Genomic DNA, 21,103 nt, shown 5'->3' with positions numbered 1-21,103 from the left:
AGTGATCAAAATTGCTCGTCATGACATTTCTGTCATTTCCGTTTTCTTTTATTTGTTGTGTAATTACAGGTTTTCTATTTCAAAAAGACCATTTTATTTTGATCCTATATATATATATATATATATATATACACACATGATGCATTTTGTTTTGTAATTTGAAATGTAATTTCCTATATTTCATTTATTATTTGGAAAATAACTTGGCTAACATTTTTATTTCCTAGCAATATTATTCGTTTCAGGGTATTTTTGTCAGTCATAAAAAATGAGCCATTTTATGTTCTTAATTTTTTTTAAACAAATTTGAATTTCTATTTTTACTATTTTCAAGTAAAAATGCTATTTCTGGTACATTTTTCTTGTTTTTTTTCTCAGAAAACTAACTTTTTCATAAATTACTATATTTTATTTTGTTCATTAATTCAAAACGATTTTAATATTTCATAGTATGGTTATTTGTCTCAGGATCTAATATTTTAGTTTTGTTCCCTATGACCCTTTTCATAAATTTTGAAATCAAACTGAAGTGGCTTTTCACCTTTTCCAGATTGTTTTGATTTTTTATTTTTGGTCATAAAATGACTTGTTGTATTTTCAGAGCTTTGCAAACATTTTCGTCATAAACAATGTGATTGTGCATGAAATGACCAATTAATTTTTGTCCATATTTCTGGTACAAATCTCATTTATTTCTCATAAAAATGGGATTTAATACTGTAAATAAATGTACTGATAATATTACTTAAAAGAAAATCTCAACTCTTTAAAAAAAAAATGTTCTAAAATTTCCCAGTTAAAATATTTTTTCCCGAAACGACAGTGATATTCTTGCAATCGTTATGCCTTTTTTCACGCTGTCGTGAAAATGAAGACGTGTGCGACGGGGTTGACGCGTTTCAGGAGCTGAACAAGAAGAAGAGCCACAAGGAGGCGGAGCACGCCGCGCTGATCCGCCACGACGAGTCCACGCGGGAGCTGGAGGGCCGGCAGCTGCGCAGCCTCCAGAAGCTGCGCGTGGACCTGATCCGCCTGCAGCACCAGACGGAACTGGACAACCAGATGGAGTACAACGCCCGGCGCCAGAGGGAGCTGCGCCGCAAGCACGTGCTGCAGCTCCGCCAGCAGCCCAAGAACATCAAGGTGCGCGCTTCATTGGCTAGTTTAATGCCAACGTATAACGTGAAACGGGCTCGAGGAAATCGGCATCGTACGGTCATTCTGAAGCGGCTCAACTGAGTCGGCCGGGGGGCTTCGACGCTCACGTGGGCGGCGACGACGGCGAGGCCTCGGGAGGAACGGCGAACCCGAGCGCCGTTCTGTTCTGGACTTCTGCGGGGCGAGGCCACGGAGAACGGGGAAATTCTCGGGCGGGGCGGCGGTGCGCCGCTGAGCCGTTGGGTTCTCCTCGATTCCGCCGACACGGCTTCCCGTGAGGAAGCAGAGTCTGGGGTTCTTCTATCTCTGGGGTCGAGGTCACCCAGGTGCTTATGAAGCTTCCGGGTGGATGAGATGAGATGCACCCTGAATTCCTAAAGGCTCTGGACGTCGTGGGGCTGTCCCCGCTGACACGCCTCTGCAACATCGGATTGGCGGTCCCCGAGGGTGTGTTCCGACTACAGGGGGATCCCACTCCTCAGCCTCCCTGGCAAGGTCTGTTCAGGGGTGCCGGAGAGGAGGAGGAGGAGCAGTGCGGTTCCGGTCCCGGCCGTGGAGCGGTGGACCAGCTCTGGGGCGTTGGCCCGACCGGTCTTACGTGTGTTTTGCGGACTTCCCGTGCAGCTGTTGTAGTGACGCCGCACTGTTTGGTTGTCGCGCAGGCGCTGGAGCTGCAGATCAAGAAGCAGTTCCAGGACACGTGCAAGGTGCAGAGCAAGCAGCACAAGGCGCTGCGCCACCACCAGCTGGAGGTGACGCCCAAGGGCGAGCACAAGGGCGCGCTCAAGGCGCTGAAGGACGAGCACACGCGCAAGCTGGCCGTCCTGGCCGAGCGCTACGAGCAGAGCATCAACCGCATGATGGCCGAGCAGGCGGTCAGTACGCCCGCGCGCCGCCTTCTCGTCGAATTGCAATCTTCCCATTTACAGCGTGACCGCACGTCGCCCGGCCGCTATAAAAAGCCCGCCCGCTTTTGCCCCCTCGCGATTATTAGCACCTATGACCTGTTTGGATTATTTCGACATTATTCTTCATATCTGTTCCACAATAACCACTTTAAAAATAGGACTTCTTATGCCCATAAAATATATCGAGCCATTTCTTATTTTTGTAATGAGATTTCCTCCGTAAAACGTTTATTTTCAGGATATCAATATTTTTGTTGCAAAGTAAAAAAAAAAAAAAAAATTCCTCATGATATTACAATTTGATTTTGATTTTGCATTCAAATGCCACCCCCATTAAATGTTCTAGTTTCCAATATTTTGAGTACAAATGTCCCAATTTCTATCTTAAAAATAGTTTAGTTGTCCCCGTACAATTTGTATTTTCGTCACGTAACTATTTTTTTTTTCTCCATGAAATGACATTTTAGTTTCATGACACACAAAATGACTTGTTTTACCAGTTAAATTACTAGTTTATTTTCACACATTTACATTTTTTTTATAACATTAATATAGTTGCATGAGTGACAAATAGAATTTTCTCACAAGAACAAACTTCTTTAATGAGAAAATGATTTGTCTCCATAATTCCAATGTCGCGTTCAAAAGACTTTTTCTGGCCATTTGTCACAGTTGTTCAAAAAGCTCCTTCCAATGGATGCCTTCCGCCTGGAGAAAAAGAATAAATCCCGGCTTTCTTACTTTCCAAATATTTCACTTGTACATGTTTTGTTTATTTGGTTTTCATGACAAAAAAACACAAATACATTTTAAACTTTGAAATTAGCATTATACATTTATTAACTTGAATACAATTTCATAAGAATGAATACTTAAAATTTTCTCAAAGAATACCTTCGATCATAACTTTTCCCCGTAATTGCAATTTTGTTTTTATAATCTTGACCATTTCCCCTATAAAATTATTATTTTATTTTATTGATTTATTTTTTTTTAAATCAAGTCTAGAAAAAAAAAAGTTTCCTTTTTGCCTGTAGAAAAGGATATTATAATATTTTTGGAGCGAAACAAAATCCCAGCTTTTTATCTTTACAAATATTTTACCTGTTAAAATACGGAAAGTTTTCAGACGCCCTTCAATGTTTCACTCTTTGTTATATCGCAGCCATTTGCGAAAATCGTTGAAGTTCATATTTTTTTCCCCTCATTCATGTACACACAGCAGCGCCCCATATTGACGCAATTGAGGACATTTTGGCAGATTGATTGAAAAAGACAAAGTGAAATATGACACAGCGCCAGAAGTATTCCGACCCTTTGCTGTGACACTCATATGGAAGTCGGCTGCTGTCCCTTTCTTCTTGATCGTCCTTGAGAGGGTTCGACACCTTCATCGGAGCCCAGCTGTGTTTGATGATACTGATTGGACTGGATTAGGAAAGCCACACCCCTGTCTTGAGAAGACCTCGCAGCTCACAGTGCATGTCAGAGCAAATGAGAATCAGGAGGTCAAAGGAAGTGCCTGAAGAGCTCAGAGACCGAATTGTGGCAAGGCACAGATCTGGTCAGGGTTACAAAAAAACTTTCCGCTGCACTTCAGGTTCCGAAGAGCACAGTGGCCTCCATAATCCTGAAATGGAAGACGTTTGGGGCGACCGGAACCCTTTCCCAATTCTGGCCGGCCGGCCGGCCGGCCAAACTGAGCAATCGGGGGAGAAGAGCCTTGGTGAGGGAGGTCAAGAAGAACCCAAAGATCACTGTTGCTGAGCTTCAGAGATGCGGTCGGGAGATGGGAGAAAGTTCTAGAAAGTCAACCATCACTTCGCCTCTCCTCAGTGCAAGACACATGGAAGCCCGCATGGAGTTTGCTAAAAAAACAACACCTGAAGGGCTCCAAGATGGAGAGAAATAAGATTCTCTGGTCTGGTGAGACCAAGATAGAACTTTTTGGCCTTAATTCTAAGCGGTATGTGAGGAGAAAAGCAGGCAGGCGCTGCTCATCACCTGTCCAATACGGTCCCAAGAGTGAAGCACGCTGTGGGGGGGGGGGTTCAGTTGCACGGACAGGACCCCCGGTTGCAATCGAGTGAAAAGATGTATGCGGCCAAGTACGGGGATATCCGGGACCAAAACCTTCTCCAGAGTGCTCAGGACCTCCGACTGGGCCGAAGGTTCACCTTCCAACAAGACAATGACCCGAAGCACACAGCTAAAATAACAAAGGAGTGGCTTCAGAACAACTCCGTGACTGTTCTTGAATGGTCCAGCCAGAGCCCTGACTTCAACCCAACTGAGCATCTCTGGAGAGACCTGAAAATGGCCGCCCACCAACGTTCACCATCCGACCTGACGGAACCGGAGAGGATCTGCAAGGAGGAATGGCAGAGGATCCCCAAATCCAGGTGGGAAAAACTTCATTCCCTCATTCCCAAAAAGACTCACGGCTGGATTAGCTCAAAAGGGGGCTATGACTAAATACTGAGGAAAGGGTCTGAATACTTCTGGCTGTGTCATATTTCACTTTTTCTTTTTGAATCAATCTGCAAAAAGTCTGTTTTTTTCTGTCAATATGGGGCGCTGCTGTGTGTACATTCATGAGGGGGAAAAAATATGAACTTCAGCGATTTTCGCAAATGGCTGCAATATAACAAAGAGTGAAACATTGAAGGGGGTCTGAATACTTTCCGTACCCACCGTAGGACAAAAATCACAAACATGACTTTCCCGTGTTAAAAGACCGTTTTATTTTCATAACTTTCCAATTGTTCTTGGCTTTACAAATGTTTTCCATGACATGAAGACGACATTTTGCCGCCGTTTTCACTTTGGCGACTTTGAAAGTTTCTTCCGGTTTCCCCTCACGCGATGGATTGTGTTGCCGTAACCCGAGTGAGCGCCACCAACGACATGCCGACTTTTGTCGTTGTTGTTGTTTTATTTGCCCAGCTGCGTCTGGACTCGTCGCAGGAGTCGGCGTGCCAGGCGCTGCTGGAGCAGCTGCGGCAGGAGCTGGAGCTGCTCAACGCCTACCAGAGCAAAATCAAGATGCAGACGGACGCGCAGCACCAGCGCGAGCTGCAAAAGCTCCGGCAGAAGGTCGCGCTCAGACGCGCGCACCTCCAGCGCAAGGTGCGCCACCAAAACCATTTCTTTCAAATGAAAATCTTCCGAACACACGCTCCAGTGGATAGAAGAAGTCAACACACCCCTATTTGACCAAAAAAAAAAGTCACACTCCTGTTTGAAAACAAAAAGTTACAAAAACACCCAAAAAAAGTCGTCAATTGAGCTATTTGAAACAACGGATTCATAGGTATGACTCATCGATGGTTTCGATCCAAAATGTTTCCACTTGTTCATTTGCACCGCGCCTTCCTTTCCTTGTCTGTCTGTCGAACTGCTTTGTGCTTTTTGCTGCCGCCTGCCTTGGCCAGGTCTCTCTTGAAAAAGTCTTTTTTTAAGCTCAATGAGACCAACCCGCTCCAATAAAGGATCAATAAAATAACAACCCCAAAAAGTCGACACACCCCTGTTCAATGGAGAGGTTTTTGGGCAGAGGCGGCGGCGGCGGCGAGCAAATGTGCAATTCTCCCAAACACTTTGTGTAAAATTCATGGCAGAGGCAAATGATTTGTTTGGAAATATTGATGCATGAGGGGGGGGGGGAAGGGGGCTGCAGCAAGGGCAGGTGCTGGAGCGCCACCTAGCGGCTAGGTGCGCACGCGCCCACGCGTCGAAGGAGCCCGACATGGCCGACTTCCCGTGTGTTTTCCACCACGCTTCTTGAGACTTTGTGGATTTGTCTCCAAATCATTTCCATCAATATAGCAACCATTGACACCTGTTTTGCAATGTTGTGTGTGCGTTCATGATGACTTATCATTTGTAAATATTCAATTCTGCGTGCGAATTGTCGACGGTCGTTGTTTTTGAGGCTTGAAGTTGTGATTGACAGGCGCGGGAAGGCCGTCTCCGGCCATCACTCGACTGCGAGTCATTTGGAGGGAAGCGACGGTCGGAAAAATCAGGTCGAGCCCGCCGGATCGATACGATTTACGTAAATGAGTTCGAAAGGGCAAAGTTGCCCGAAAGGTGAGCGATTTCAAAAATCGCAATTCTTTTCCAATATTTTGGGGAAATCGCGCTTAACCGTTGATTCCCATCGACGGCGACGGCCATCAACACTGCCGCCTAGCGGGCCAATCGTCGCCCTCGACTGGAAACCTGCGTGACTTCTTCTTCTTACGTTAGTCTCCAAAACAAATGCGCGTGCCCGCTGATCCACAAACGCATCTTCAACAATTCAATTGAATGTGTGGTGATAAACGCACACACATTCAAAAATATGCCTAAATCGCCGCTATTACTTGTGGAAATAATTTGGAGACGGGCGCGGTCAGCACGTCTGGCTCACAGTTGTGGGGACCGGGGTTCAAATCCCGGCCCCGCCTTTGCGCGCATGTTCTCCCCGTGCCTGCGTGGCTTTCTTCCCGCGTGCTCGGTTGATGTGAATGTGTTTGTTTGCACGTACCCTGCGATTAGTTCCAGAAGCGCTCGAGAAAAGGAATGCTCAGGATGAATTTTGCGCGCGTCTGCCTGCCAAATTTCACCTCGCTTCAACCAACCAACCAAACAAGAGCTTGTTTTTCCCACGGCTTGAAATGCATCCCACTGTTGCTCCAGCACGTGTGTGTTTGTTTATTTCGGCTTTACGTGCGATTTGTATTTGTGCACGAATGGCTTGATTTGGTTGTTTTTTGAACGAGAGTATGTGTGAAGCGCTGGTCTCCGGTGACGTCATCAGGTAGGCAACCCAGCTGCGGTGCGTGTCGCCCTCCGCTGGACTCGCGCCGCCTTGCAGGTCCTACGCCATGACGTCATACTTGGAGCGATCCCCTTTTCTTGTCCTCGACTTCCTCCGCAATACTGGATGCCTTTCTTTGTTGTCGTTGGTGTGTGTGGTTTTGCGTCAAGGTGTGATTGGTCACACACACACCTGTGTCACATGATAGTTGTGTTTTGTCTCCCACATTCGCGCGCGCGCGTGTGTGTGTGTGTGAATGTAACGTGACAGGCCCTTTGGTACGACGTCGATGATGATGATGATGATGTTGTTGTTGTTGTTGTTGTTGTTGTTGTTGAGATGGAAGAGGAGCTGCTGTCGCTGCAGAAGGATCGCACGGAGCGCATCAAACATCTGCTGGAGCGTCACGAACGCGAGCTGGACGCCTTCGACGCGGAGAGCGCGCGCCTGGGCTCGGGGGACTCGGCCGCCGCCGCCGCCGCCGCCAAGGACGACGACTACAGATGAGGTCGGGCACCTTTTCGCTTTCTTCTTCTTCTTCTTCTCGGGACCAACACGTGAGAAGGCGTGTCCGGAAAACGAGACGAGCGTTTCGCAGCCATCGTGACTAATACGAATTGTTATTCGTTCTGAATCGTGCTAATAATGATCACGCTAACAGGAAGGTGTGCTGCGGGTTGAAGCACAAAGGGCTCGTTGCCGGCGACTTTGTAGCGAAGGATTTCTGGAGAGCTTTTCCCTATTTTCGTATTCAATTTTCACTCGGAGCAGATTTCTTCTCCGATCCGTGTTGCGATTCCGGCGTTTTCTCGCGACGATTGCGTGCACTTTAATCACGGCGTCCGCCATCAAACGAGCGCTGCCGGCGTTGACGAGCTTTTAATTGTATTTGGAAATAAAGTGCTGCTGCTGACACAACACGCACGCACGTCTTCTTGTGCGTTCATTGCACACACACACACACACACACACACGTTTTGTCTTTTTGTAAAAATATTTTTGAAGAAATAAATAAAACACTTTTGGGTTTTTTGTTAACATTTTCTTGTTAAATATTTAACCAAATGTGACTTAAATGTTTTTGTGTATCAGATACTAAATAGCCGCCAACCTTTTGTGATTGTTTTTCTTTTGACTTTTTGGTGACATTAAAATGCCTTTTTGTCAACTTTTCACTATTTTTCATTCTAAATTGTCGCCAACTTGGTGTTTACTTTTAATGAAGTACTAATAAGTTACTTTACTTTTTTAAATGCAAACTTGTCTAGAAAATATCAGCAACCTTTTAAATGGATCTTCATTTTCAACAATTTGTCAGCTACATTCCACATTTTAATGGATTAAAAACATTTTCTTGCCAGCTTCACGGGATTGTTTGAATTGAAAAATGTCTACTATTTTTTTTTAATGCAAATTTGTCATTTCTCACTGGAAATCAAAATGTTCACCATCTTTCCAGTGTCATATTTTTATTTTTTTATTTATTTTTTTTAAACGTGACATCACTTTTTTTTTTTTTTTTTTTAAACACTTTTCCAATTTATTAACTTCTCATTTGTTTTGTCTCCTGCTACTCAATTCTTTTTGTTGTTGTTGCCAACATTGTTTTTTTGTTTCAAGTACCAAAAGTAGCTTTTTTCCACTTTTGTAACAGCCTTTTTTTTTTTTAATTGCAATTCACAAGTACGTCAACAAATCTCGATCACCCTGCCAATGATGAATTGACTCCATTTTTCATCAATTGAAAACGCTTTCATTTTTTTCAGTTTTCCCTTTTTTTAAATGCAATAATTCCGTTTGTCGACATTTACAATCGAGACGGATTGGAAAACTAACTTTCAAAATTGTAATTTGTCAGCAACTTTTCCCCAAATCCCGCTGCTCAAACAGAAATGGACTGTTCGCTGAGGTTGGAGCAAATGGTCTCCTCCTTTTCCCAAATTGGAAGCGAAACGAGGTGATCGTTAAGCAGCTCGGTTGTTTCATCGGGTTTTGCTTTCCCTACTTTCCGGCCAGCTGGCGGTAGAGTTTGGGCACGTAGTCGTCCCACTGCGCCTGGTAGCAGGTGGCGGCCACGGGCGCGTCCAGCCCGTACTTGCGGCGGAAGGCGCGCACGCTGAAGTCGGCGCGGCCGTCGCCCGAGCGGTCGCCCAGGACGCGCTCGCTGCACGCCAGCGCCCCCGCCTGGCTGTACACCAGCCACACGTAGCGGTGGAGACCTACGCGCGGGCCACAAACAACACAACACAACGCAACGCACATTACGCGCGCGCATTTCGGGCTCTTTTGTATTCATCTTCCTCCCAGACTTTTTCAAAACTCCATTTTCCCCATACCTTCCATTTTCTTACTTTTCCCACCACATTCGAACCTTATACCCACTTTCACCCCCGCCCCCCCCCGCCCACTCGCTGTCCATTTTCGGACTTCTTTTTTTTACCCCAGTTTCATACCCCCTTTCACCCGTTTCCCCGCACTTTCGGTCCATTTTCTGACATCATACCAGTTTTGCGACACTTTTCATCCATTTCCCCGTTGTTGTTGTTGTTTTTTTTTTTAACCCATTCCCCTCATCTCCCACACTTTCTATCCATTTTTCCAGCACTTTCTACACTCACATTAGCGGCAAGCTTTTGTTGCTCAGTGTGGTTTTTTTCTTCCTTTTTATGTCTCAAAAGTATTGTATTTTTTGGGTCAAAATGGCTGCCTGTTGTCATACTAGAGCAGTTCCAACTACTCCTGTGACATACGTGGCAAATAAAGAGGATTCTGATCATCCCGCACTTTGTACCTCTCGATCCCACTTTTGCTCCATTTTCTGACATCGCATCCCCACTTTGTCTGTTTTGTGCGTTTTGCGTCACCTGTGCCTCGAGGAGGGCCGGAGCCCACGTAGTCGGACAAGACCTCGCCGGAAGACACGTCGTTTCCTTTCATGTTGACCACCAGGAAGTGATGCCACTCTCTGATACAAAAAACACAAAAACATTTCCAAGTTCAGAAAAATTTCAAAGGTTCTTTTTTTCCAAATACCAAACGGGGAAAAGCTCCCTTGAATCAATAAATGTGAACATTTGTTGATTTTTTTTTTTGCAAGGAACTTAGCCTTAGAATTAGGCAACAGAATGGAATAAAAAAAAAAAAATGTCCAAGAAAGTTTTACAGCAAATTGGAACTTGTTGAAATGTTAACGTCAAAGAAATGGCTCCATATTTGAATTTTGAAAAGGAGGTGTGAAAAATGGAGCCGCCATTGAATCATTTTTGTAAAAGCTTGGCAAAAAATGTTTAATGCAAGCAAAATTGGCCACAAAGTTGAGTTAAAAAATAGCTATAAATATATATTTCGGAAGAAGCCGGTGACACATTGGAAGATGTATTTCTAAGAATTTGAATCTGTGCCGTGACCTGAATTTGGGGTCTCCCCTGCTGGGGGCGTCGGGGTCCGTCAGGGCCAAAGTGTAAAGTTTGTTGGGGTCACAGCCCTCCCACTCGATGCGCGTGGGCCGCTTCTGGACCTGGGGGAGGGGGAGGGGCCTGTCAATCAACGTCACGGCTATTCGCCGCCACTCATGAAGAACAAGAAACCACTTGGAACGTTAGAACTAAAAACAAAACATGCAATGTTGGAGAAAAATTGACGGTTCATTTTTTTTTTATTCATCTCATCAATTTGAAAAATTTGGAAGCAACTTTGAATTTTTAAAAAATAAGTTACAAAATATAATAAAATGAATTTTAAAAAATCAATCAATCAAGTTGGGGACACATTTCTGAAAGGTTTTGTTTTATAAATCCTTATTTTTGACAAATTGTTAAAAAATGAAAATCTGCGAACAAATTTAAACTTTAAAAAAATATATATAAATAAAAAAAATAAACCTTAACTTTTCAACACCAATTGAAAAACAACGGAATGTGTAAAGTTGTGGAAAACACGACTTTTGTTTTATGATTGCTATTTTTTTTTCTTATTAATCATGAACAATTTGATCAGAATCAGAATCCTCTTTATTTGCCAAGTATGTCCAAAAAACCCACAAGGAATTTGTCTCTCGAGTACGACGACAGACAGTCAATTGCCAGAGAACACCTTTGTGACATAAAGACATTGACAAAAAAAAAAAAGTCACTCAGCAATAAGGGGTTGCTAGTTTACAATTATTATTCTTTTTTCCGGACAATTGTGCAAAAAGATGCAGAGTCCTCTAGCACTTAAGAGCAGTTGGAATGACGAATCTCGCAATGGTCCGGTTGGTGCAAAGGGCGCCGAGACTTGAAGGAGTGGATGCAAGTTTAAAGTGACGACTGTCGCGATCATCTGGGACAACATTTAATTTAAAAAAACAAAACGGTGAAAATTAAAACAAGCGCACTCATTTGGCGAGACATTTGAAGTGTCCCCAAAATAGGCCGCTTGTGGATCTACGTCACGGTTGTTCGTTTCGTCTCGTCTCCTTGCAACTTGGATGTGACTTGTGACTTGAAAGCCGCATTTCCACGTGACGCCGAACACTAACGCTAATGCTAATGCTAATCGTTGCCTTGGGAGGAAAAGCATTTCGTCAATCGGACTTTTCGAGCCCGTCGCGGCGGCTAGGCTAAAGCGGCTAACCTGCGTGGGCGTGAGCACTTTGCCCAGCTCGTCGATCTCCACGGAGCCGTACTTGACGCTCAGAGGCCGGCCGGGCTTGTCCTCCACCTCGTGGAGCTCCAGAGGGCCGCTCCACCGCTCCACGTCCACGGGCATGTTGTCGTCGAGCGTCGAACGTCGCTCGGAAAGAGCTGCTAACTGCTAACTAGCCGCTAGCCGCTAGCACACGACGGCGCTCGCTTGTTTGGGTTCGGATTCGATCGCGGTGCGTTCAGGGACAGGCAGAAAAGCTGAAACTATATATTAGCGCGTCACAACACGTTTCCCTGGATGTAGAGTCTATTTTTGGCATTATTGTGACGTGTTAGACATTTTAATCGTTACTATCCAATGAATCCACGCATTTTGATTCGGCGTTTTTAAAGGCACTTAACTCCACTAGAGGTCACTGGAGTTCCAGTAGCAAGCTGCTGGCAGTGGTTTCCAAATTGCAAATTATATCATTTTTTTCACTCCCAAAAAAAGGCCTCATTGGATGAACACAAATAGATTTTGCCCAGCTTTTCCGTCCACCTCATTTGTTTCACTCTGTTGGATCGCTCTTACCCAACATGAATAAAAAATAGACACAAAAGGAATGAAGACGCTGGTTTCTTTTGCTCGTGAGGAGGAGATTGTTCAGATGAAAGCCTCTCGTCACGCCGTCAACAATCTCTCCCGTCGCTCCTGTATTGATTTGAAATAGGGAGGTTTTACAAGACACAACACGCTAAGGGGAGGGTTCCAAGGTGAAGACATGAGACCAACCCCCCGGCCACGTCCTTGGTCAAGGCGCCCTTCTATGGGTTAGGGTCATCTTCTTGAAGGCGAGACATCTTCCTTTCTCAAAATCCTGCATAACACTAATGCAAGCTAAGCAAAAGAAATGATCACTTCTACAATACATTGAACATTTCCCTCCTGTTTGTCATGTATTTGCACAAATTCTCACATCATCTTGCGGTCACTTCATTTCCATTTGTAACGGTAGAATCATTTTGATCAAACAAATGCGTTTAAACATCGTCATCTCCTCTGGCTCAGGAAACAAATCAGGTAAAGCCAAATCGTCATCGTCATCGTCATCGTCATTATCTGTCCCAGAAGGAGAGTGGTTCTTCATCTTGTGGTTGAGGGTCCGTAGACCATCGACGGCTCTGGTCAAGCTGCCACCTGAAGCAGTATTGCTTGTTCTCCAAACATAGCGCAAAGGCCTCCCTCTCTCTCGCGAGGAGCGTGTCGACGGCTACGCGGTTCTGGAACGTCCTTGAGCTGCTCGTGCGCAGCTTCCAACCCACTCATACAAGTCCAATTTCCTAATCTCTGTACATTTCAGTGGCTATAGTTTATCCCTATCGACATTTTTATTCACCGTGCACCGCCAGCATATGAAGGACTCAAATCCTCCCGCAATTTGTATTGATGAGGAACCCCACGAGGAACACCCGTGGCGTCGATGTACGTTGGATAATTTTGCCCCTGCCGGGACAAATCTCTTTTTTTTTTTTGTCTTATGTTCTAGATTGGACAACAACATTGGTGCCCTTTCCATGAAATCTTGAACAGGGTTAGGGTATACTGACACATGCAATATCAAAGTGATAATAGCGCACAATCCAGATAGATCTTTAGCTAATCTAGCCGACAGTCCATCATCTCCGCACCGCCACCAGATGTCGCTCCGTGACATAAACTGGCATAAACTTTGGTCCGACTTTTAAGGTTACTTTACACGGCGTGTCGTTCAGCGGTCCGAATTTTTTGCCTTCACTAATCGTGTTTATACAAGTCAAATTATTCGGAGCTACTAAAGTAGAAAACATCGGTTTGCGTTGATCTGCTTTTTGTTCCGGGATATACAGGATCCCGTGATTTACTATTTCCTGCGACAACGAGCAACCGATCATCAGTAGTTATGTTGTTGACCATTCAAATGTGTCCACCTTTCCATGAAGTTCTCAACGGCATTTCCGGTTGAACGCGGTTCCCATAACACAATGCTACTCGGAAGTGGGGATCTCGCCAATGAGGCGTTCCCATCCAAAAGCCTAGCGTCGCATAGCGGTCATATCCAAATCCCCAATTCTGCCAGCGTCATTGGTGAGAGCCGCAGACGGAATTAGGATTGAAGCAGTTGGATTTTGGGGGGGGGGGCACCAAATATTCAACCGGTTTGCCGCGTTTGGAGGCCGTGCCCACGGTTCTGATCATCAGCTGTAACTCCTGCTGGTGGGCGATTTTCTATCTAAAAAATGGTTTGTATCATTCAGGGTGGGACATATAAACAAAAGCGACGCCATAGTGGCCCAAGTTGCTACGTAGCAACCTATCGAATCTCGTAAAAGCGTTCTGCTGAGTTCTGACTAAACGGGTTGGTGTCTTTTCCCTTCCCTGACCAGCAAGCGTTTCCTGCTGGGCAAACATGTTTACTTTCAGCAGATACTTGGAAATCAGTTTGTTTCTCGAACAACTTTCTCATGTGGTCAGCTCAGTTTGTTCCCATTTTGGGGTTTCAACAACGGAAGTCTATAAGGTCTTGCAAACAATGTTTCGTAAGGTGTTCAACCTGTGGTGCTTGTAATGTTGATGTACATTGTACTTCCTGTCCCTTCCGTCCATGTTTTCAGTCTTATTTTTGGATTGTTCCAATCACTCTTTCCACGAGAGCTGCACACTCTTGAGGGTGGCGAGCACAACGCTTTTCCAAATCGATGTGGAACACGGTTCCTATTGGAGTGATTATTTGATTTACAAAATGAGTCCCATGATCGCTGTAAACGGTTTCCGGTACGCCCTCTCTCGGGATGATGTCTCTCGGAATCGCCGTCAGAGCATCGGGTGATTTTGCCTTTGACACCATCGCAGTTTATTTTTGGTTCTTCTGCTGGATGATGCAGTAAGGCCAATGAATCTTCGCTGCATCTGGAGATGCCAGGAGAACATCATCCACATCCTGGGGGAGGGAATTTAGACATGCGTGTTGTCATTCCTTGTGAATAAATGCTTGGACCTCCACAGTAACCTTGCGGTAATCTAGTAAATGTATATTATTTTTTGCCCTCAAATGTGAATGCAAACCAAAATGGACTGTTCTTTTCTACTGGTACAGAAAAGAAGGCATGACTCGTGTCCACCGCTGTAAACACACTAGCGTCTGGCCTCAATGAATTGAACAATGCGCGTGGATCCGCTACGCACGCTGCCCTCTGTACTACCGCAGAATTGACTGCCTGGAAGTCTTGTACCGTTCTCCAACCCACTTTTTTTTTTACGGGGACAATGGATGTGTTCCATGGGGATTCTGGACAAGCCCTGCCTTAATCGGTGCTTCAATTGCCGGTCGGATTCCTTCACGTGCATCTGGTTTGAATGCATATTGACGAATCCCTGGTCTGTATTCGGTTTTGGTCAGGCCCCTTTAATAAGGCCCACATCCGAATTCATTTGTGCCCCTCCTGATCGTATAACTCGTTGAGGTTCTTCTGACTCATGAGTTGGAGGAAGCTCACGAGGTGGCAAAAACGGGTACAAGGGTGCCGATGCCTTTGTTCCCTCCTTCTTTGCCGCAGTTTAGCAACAATTTAGCCGCTAATGACCCTTAGCTGTATTGCTAATGTTAGCTAGCGTACTGTAGACTTTCTGGATGGCCCTCGGCCGCATTTCTCGGTCATCTTAATACGACCTGAGAATTACCTTAGCGAATAAAACGAAGCGCTCGGGACCGGGGCGGCTTCGATACAGAATTAGCATAACAGGGAAGCACAAATCCTGGACAACTTGTCGGTTTTCCTGCAAGAGCTTGATTATGTACAAATGCTCCTTTTAAAGCTAGCCGGTCTTTCGTACGATGTGTTGTCAAACAGAAAATAATTACAGACCAAGACAATTTTCCTCTCTATAATCTTGACGGGTTTATTTCAATATGAAGTTTGTATTCATAGCCGACGCTTCCCCCGCTCAAAAAGTCAGGCAGCGCACACGCAAATATCGACTTCCTCTGCAAGTAATAACGTTCCTTTTTGGATATCTCCGAAAGTCGTCTTTTTGCTTGGATTTGCTCGTCTTGTCTTTTGTTGGCCATTTCCCATTTTTGGGCGCGCCTCCCCCCCGCCCGCCTGCCTGCCTTTGGAGTTGACCAAAGGGCGGGCGGGCACGCGCGCGCGCGCGCGCGCAGGTGGTGTCATGACGACGAGAGGGCGGAAGCCAGCTCGAGCCTCGCCGACTGACGACCACTTCACGGACCCTCGGTAAGTTGTCCGCCGACTTTTGCGAAGTGGGGGCCGCGCAATTATCGGGACTCAAAAAGAGGATTTGGGGATTTCACTCTTCATTTCTTTGCCTCTGTGAAGAAGTTTAGTCAAGAGCGAAACCGGTCCAAAGGTCTCGCACATGGCAACAAGTGCTTCGGGTGCGATTCGTCTCGAGTGACAAAAAAACCCAACAAAAGAAAAAAGCGCTCGAGGGGTCTCCGAGAACGAGTCGGGCGAGTGCGCCTGATCGGCATCGAAGATGGCGACGTGCGACCTGGTCGCTGATTTCAAAGAAAGGATGATTGCGCAAACGCACAAGCTGACTTTCAAGGTTTGCCCCCAAAAAAACGTTTTTTTTTTTTAAACTTATAACATCTCAAAATATCAACTTCCAGGACAAAGGGCCACCGCGTCTTTTTTTCCATTCTTACTCGAACGTCAAGGTGCAACAAATAACCAATGAATCCACATGTAATAGATGATCAAACTATTTTAGAATCAATTTTATTTCGGCTTTTTCGCACATTTTTACGCACCCAACCAGGAACTGAATCGTCACCAATTCAGTTTATGCATTTCCGCTGCTGTTTTTGAAGAAAGGGATGGAAATGGAAAACATTCCAATTCATTGATTCATTGGGAAAAAGAATTCAGGAATCATATCTTGTGATTTTCCACCGCCGTGCACGCCACAGGGTCACTCGCACGTGCGTGAATCTGCGACGTGGGCCTCTGGGGCTGCTTTTGGCGGGCTGTGACCTTTTTCAGGCGGCGGCCGGCTCCTGCGTTGGGCCCTCTCGGTGGCTGGGGCCCCCATGCTCTCGGAGGGTGGCGGTAGCGGTGGGGCGCGTTGGGTGGGGTCGGATTGGGCGTGGCGGTCCGGCGCCCGTGCCCCTCCCTTTGGGACCGGCGGGGTGCTTCGCCCTGGGTCCTAGCGGAGGAGGGGGCCGCCGGGCCACCCTCCCTCGATGTGCCGACTCAGCGACTCCGTACACCGGTTGACTAACGTGCATGTGATATTGTTTTCATTCAATATATCTTAATATTTTGGTCTATTTGACGTTCAGGCTTTGATTCAAAAAAAATTCTAGATCAGCCCCAGAAACTTTTTTTCCCACTGAATACTTACTCAAGTCATTATTGGGAGCACGACTTGCGACTTTTACTGGAGTCCTCTTCCTCGGAAGTCGCAGCACTCTTGCCTGAGTCGAACCTTTGGCCGCAATTTCTGCAAATCGCGCTCGGTCGCTAAACTGCAACTGAACCGCAGCGCCTTGTTTTTCGTACACGAGGAGCTGATATGTGGCGAAAGCAAATCAATGAAACGATCAAGCGAAGGGTCAGATCTGGAGCGAACCTCCGTCCGGTGCGTGACGATCGGCCGAACGGCTCTAACGCTTTCCTATCGGTCGGTGCCTCGCCTTAGGATGTGCCCGTCACCCAACTGGATGAAAAATGGCAACGCCAATCAACAGGAAACGATGCCTGTTCTTCATGGCCTCCTTGGTCATCGTCTTCGTCTTCTGGGCGAGGGCGAAGGAGAGAGGCGGCGCGCTCTCGGGGCCGACGGCCGCGTGTCTCCCGCGAGTAAGCCAGGAGACCATCACCCGTCTGAACGGCAGCGAGCACCTGCTGGTGTCGGCCTTCGCGGACCGGAGGGTGTTCGGGAAGGACGTCCGCATCATCGGCATCTTCAAGCGGGACTCGCCGCAGCGGCTGCTTTGCGTCTTCTGCTGCCAAAGCTCCCGGTACGGGAGGAGCCCGGCGACGGTCCTTCAGCATACCGACAACTTCGGCTTCCCCTACGTCACCACCGACGTCCTGTGTCGGACGCCGCCGGGCTGCCGAGGGTCGCACGTGGCCCTGGTGCCGTCCGAAAGTCGCGCCGAGGCGGAGAACCTGACGTGGCTCCCCGTAAGGAACCGGGAGGAGGCGGGACGGAAAGAGAGCCGGCTGCCGTTCAACTTGACGGTTTGCATCTCCAACCTGTTCGGAAAGCTCAACAATGTCCTCCAGGCGGCGCAGACTCTGGAGATGTACAGGTCAGCGCTTCTCTTTTGGGCGGTACAAAATCATTCCCTCCATCAGGGTACGAGTCACTACAATTACAATTCACTAAAACTACAGTAAGAATTACAATAAGATTTGGCCAATTCAATACGATTCGCTCGTTACAATAGGATTCGCTACAATTCCGATGAGATACGATTCACCACAATCACTCTTCCATCTCTGTCTGAAATCGGCCTCAACCGCTCCAAGTCTCGGTCTCTCGTCGATCTTCTCGAATCCTCCGCGAGCCCTTAAAGTCTCGGTCTCCACCGCTCCAAGTTTCGGTTTCCGCTCGGGCTAAACCTTTCCTTCTTGGTCTCGACACGGTCTCTCTCGCCTCACAACAGCTCGGTCTCGACTCGGCCTTATGTATATACGTCACCTTTATTTATCCGGGTAAGGCAATTGAGAACAGTTTCTCATTTCCAATGCCGACCTGGCCGCAGACAGCAGAGTAAAACAAAACAAAAAGCAAACACTGTACGATTACGTACAATCGAAAAAGAAATACATCAACAGCAACGCGTACGACCGGAGACCGAGCCTTCAAAGTCCCGGTCTCCGATTGTCCGCAGCCCCTCAGTCTCGGTCCGAACTCGGTCTCAATGCTTCGATCTCAGTCTCGACCAGGTTGCTACCGCTCAAAGTTCTACAGTTGTCTCTTCGTGAGCTCGAAGTCTCGATCTGATCGCCGTAGCCGATTTCCCTCCTCGCTCAGGTTGCTGGGCGTGGACAAGGTGGTGATCTACAACACCAGCAGCGGCCCGGAGCTCGAGCGCCTGTTGCGCGGTTACGCCCGGGAAGGCTTCCTGGAGATCGTCCCTTGGCCCATCCACAGGCATCTGACGCCCTCCGCCGGCTGGCGCTTCTCCGAGAGCGGCGGCGACCTGCACTACTTTGGTCAGCTGACCACGCTGAACGAGTGCATCTACAGGTCCATGGAGCGCTCGCGCTACGTCCTGCTCAACGACCTGGACGAGATCGTCGTGCCCTACCGCCACGACGATCTGCCGTCTCTGATGAGCGAGCTCCGACGACGCCATCCCGACGTAAAGTCTTTGGATACTCGCTCCGCGGTTCGCCGTCGACGCGCTAACTCGTACTCGATCTCGTGCGTCCTCCAGACCGGCGAGTTCCGCGTCGAAAACCACATCTTCCCCAAGACGTGGGCGGAGCCCAGCGAGAGGTTCCGTCTGCCCCAGTGGGAAGGCGTGCCCGGATTGAATATCCTGCAGCACATCTACAGGGAGGAGCCGAACCCCGCCGTTTATCACCCGTACAAGATGATCGTTCGCCCGAGGTAAGCACCCGTGGCGCTTACTTCCTGTCTGAGTTCCTTTGCTTCAAGACGCCGACGCGGCCGAAGCCGACCAAATTGCGACATTTTGTCCCACTTCTTCCCACGTGTGCTTCTGCCTTCGTCAGGTTGGTGGAGCAGACGTCTGTGCACGAAGTGCTGCGGCAATTCGGGAAGAGCTACAAAGTTCCGCGGGAAGTGTGCCGGATCGTTCACGTGCGCACGCCCCTGCAGGGCTCGCTGACGCTGGAGCAGCTCCACGTGGACACCAGACTCTGGGACTTCCATCAAAAACTCATCCCCAACGTCGACCGAGTTTTAAAGCGAGCGGGACTGCTTCCCACGTAACGTGGGAGTAAATATCGTTTGTCATCTCCCGAAGTGTGATACACAAAAAAAAAACCAAAAAAAACAAGTGAAATACCGAGAGCGCCCAAAAAATGAAAGCGCAACGTAGCGTGGGTTGACGCGGCGCACGTGAACGGCAGAAATCTCCAGCCAGAGACCGCGGAACTTGAAATGTCTTTTTTCGACACAAGATGTCACCACAGAGCCACCAAAGATGACAATATTCCACGAAATGAGCCTTACTTGCAAATGATATACATGCGCTGAGCGTTGCCCAAAGACACCAGGCAGAAAGACAAAACACATTTGAGCACGCTTGGCTTCCGCCCATGACGTCATCGGCCAATAGGAACGCTCGTTATTGCGGCGGTCCGCCGATTGTTTCATCAAGTGGCACAGTTGAGAAATGGAGAAAAGTCCTTTTCTTCATTTTGAACGAATGCAGCAACTGCGGAAGTGATTTGAAAAGCAAATATTGTTGGAATGGAAATTTGCGCACGCAAACTGTGCACTGAAACAGTTGTGACGGACACACAACGCAACGCAACGACCGCACGTCAGGCGCCAAATCAGAATTCGACGCATTCGCGATGAGATCGGTCCAGATTCCGCTCGCCGTTTCGTTTCATCGCGCCGAAAGGTCTTTTTTGTAATCGGGTATCTTACACACACACACACACGCGTGCTAAAATCTCACCAAAAGAATACTTCAATAGCATAACAATAATCAATTGACAAATGAATCGACAACTAGTTTGATAACGGATGAATCGTTCGGAGAGCTCGTGCAGCTGGAAATTGTTCGTCCCCATTTTCGGATTTCTGTCGTCCTCCGCCTTTGCGGTTGGATTCTCGTTGATTTGGGTCAAAATAAAACATTTGCAAACTTCCCCTTTGACTTTGGAAAACAATTTGTGTCAATTTGAAATGTTGTCCTGTTTTTTTTAATCAAGGCATTGAAGTTGAATTTTCAAATGTATTTTTTTTTTTTTTTAAATCAGATTCATCAATTAATCATAAGACTAATCGCAAGATTAGTTGATGATTCAAATAATGGTTAGTTGCAGCCGCACGCCGAAGGTTACTGCTTTGAATTGTTTGCAAATTCTTTCAATGTCAATGAAAAATCAAAGAGGTGCTTAACTTAGCAATCACGCAGAAATATTGCTCATTTCGCACCACTTCGAAATTCCCTTGTTACGATTGTTATGATTTTTTTTTACAATTTTTGATTTTATTTTAGCGGTCTTAGTTGTTGGCAAACAATCGATGGGCTTTTTTAAAAACTTGATTTTCTCAAGGTGGTTATTCTAACATAGTTACTTACAGCAAAGCTCCTGAAGCCTAGCATGACAGGTCAGCGCGAGGCTGCGGGTGTGCGCTTTGGCTCCCTGATTGGTTGTTCTTCCTTGGGTGTGGTGGTTTCTTAAACATCAAATGAATCCAGAAAGGGATGATGATGATGATGATGATGATGATGATGATGACGATGACGACAAAGTCCATCCATCCCTGTTGACTTCGGGCGAAAGGCGGCCTACGTCCCGAACTGGTCGCGGGGGACACATCGACGCACTTGGACAAGCGTCGGCGCTCACATTGGCACCGTCACCGAGTGGGAACTGAACCCACGCTGCCCGCACCGGAAAGTGAC

General features: G+C 46.9%; 3 protein-coding genes across 8 annotated transcripts in view; 2 read left to right on the top strand and 1 right to left on the bottom strand.

The window, feature by feature from the left end:
• The window catches only part of taok3a (TAO kinase 3a), a 55,019-nt gene extending 46,783 nt beyond the window's left edge, over positions 1 to 8,236 (top strand). For all 6 annotated transcript variants that reach the window (XM_061768850.1, XM_061768851.1, XM_061768853.1 and 3 more), the window contains 4 exons: positions 904 to 1,143; positions 1,821 to 2,033; positions 5,013 to 5,195; positions 7,210 to 8,236. In XM_061768850.1, the coding sequence (XP_061624834.1) occupies positions 904 to 1,143; positions 1,821 to 2,033; positions 5,013 to 5,195; positions 7,210 to 7,377 (804 nt within the window). In that variant the 3' untranslated portion in view covers positions 7,378 to 8,236. The remainder of the gene's footprint in view (positions 1 to 903; positions 1,144 to 1,820; positions 2,034 to 5,012; positions 5,196 to 7,209) is intronic.
• Positions 8,237 to 8,331: 95 nt separating this feature from the next.
• pebp1 (phosphatidylethanolamine binding protein 1) lies at positions 8,332 to 11,776 on the bottom strand. The gene is made up of 4 exons (XM_061768921.1): positions 11,485 to 11,776; positions 10,278 to 10,387; positions 9,735 to 9,835; positions 8,332 to 9,089 (listed from the first exon to the last, which is right to left on the bottom strand). Exons 1-4 carry the CDS (start codon positions 11,617 to 11,619, stop codon positions 8,872 to 8,874), a joined length of 564 nt encoding a protein of 187 aa, XP_061624905.1. The 5' UTR covers positions 11,620 to 11,776; the 3' UTR covers positions 8,332 to 8,871.
• Positions 11,777 to 12,013: 237 nt separating this feature from the next.
• Positions 12,014 to 20,339, top strand: LOC133475672 (uncharacterized). Its single transcript, XM_061768882.1, has 5 exons — positions 12,014 to 15,749; positions 17,179 to 17,794; positions 18,523 to 18,853; positions 18,929 to 19,104; positions 19,230 to 20,339. The coding sequence occupies exons 2-5, from the start codon at positions 17,208 to 17,210 to the stop codon at positions 19,447 to 19,449; spliced, it is 1,314 nt and encodes a 437-aa protein (XP_061624866.1). The 5' UTR covers positions 12,014 to 15,749; positions 17,179 to 17,207; the 3' UTR covers positions 19,450 to 20,339.
• Positions 20,340 to 21,103: the final 764 nt, after the last annotated feature.

Source organism: Phyllopteryx taeniolatus, chromosome 3 (assembly GCF_024500385.1).
Source record: "Phyllopteryx taeniolatus isolate TA_2022b chromosome 3, UOR_Ptae_1.2, whole genome shotgun sequence".
NCBI lineage: Eukaryota > Metazoa > Chordata > Actinopteri > Syngnathiformes > Syngnathidae > Phyllopteryx > Phyllopteryx taeniolatus.
This window is presented reverse-complemented; position numbering and strand designations above follow the sequence as displayed.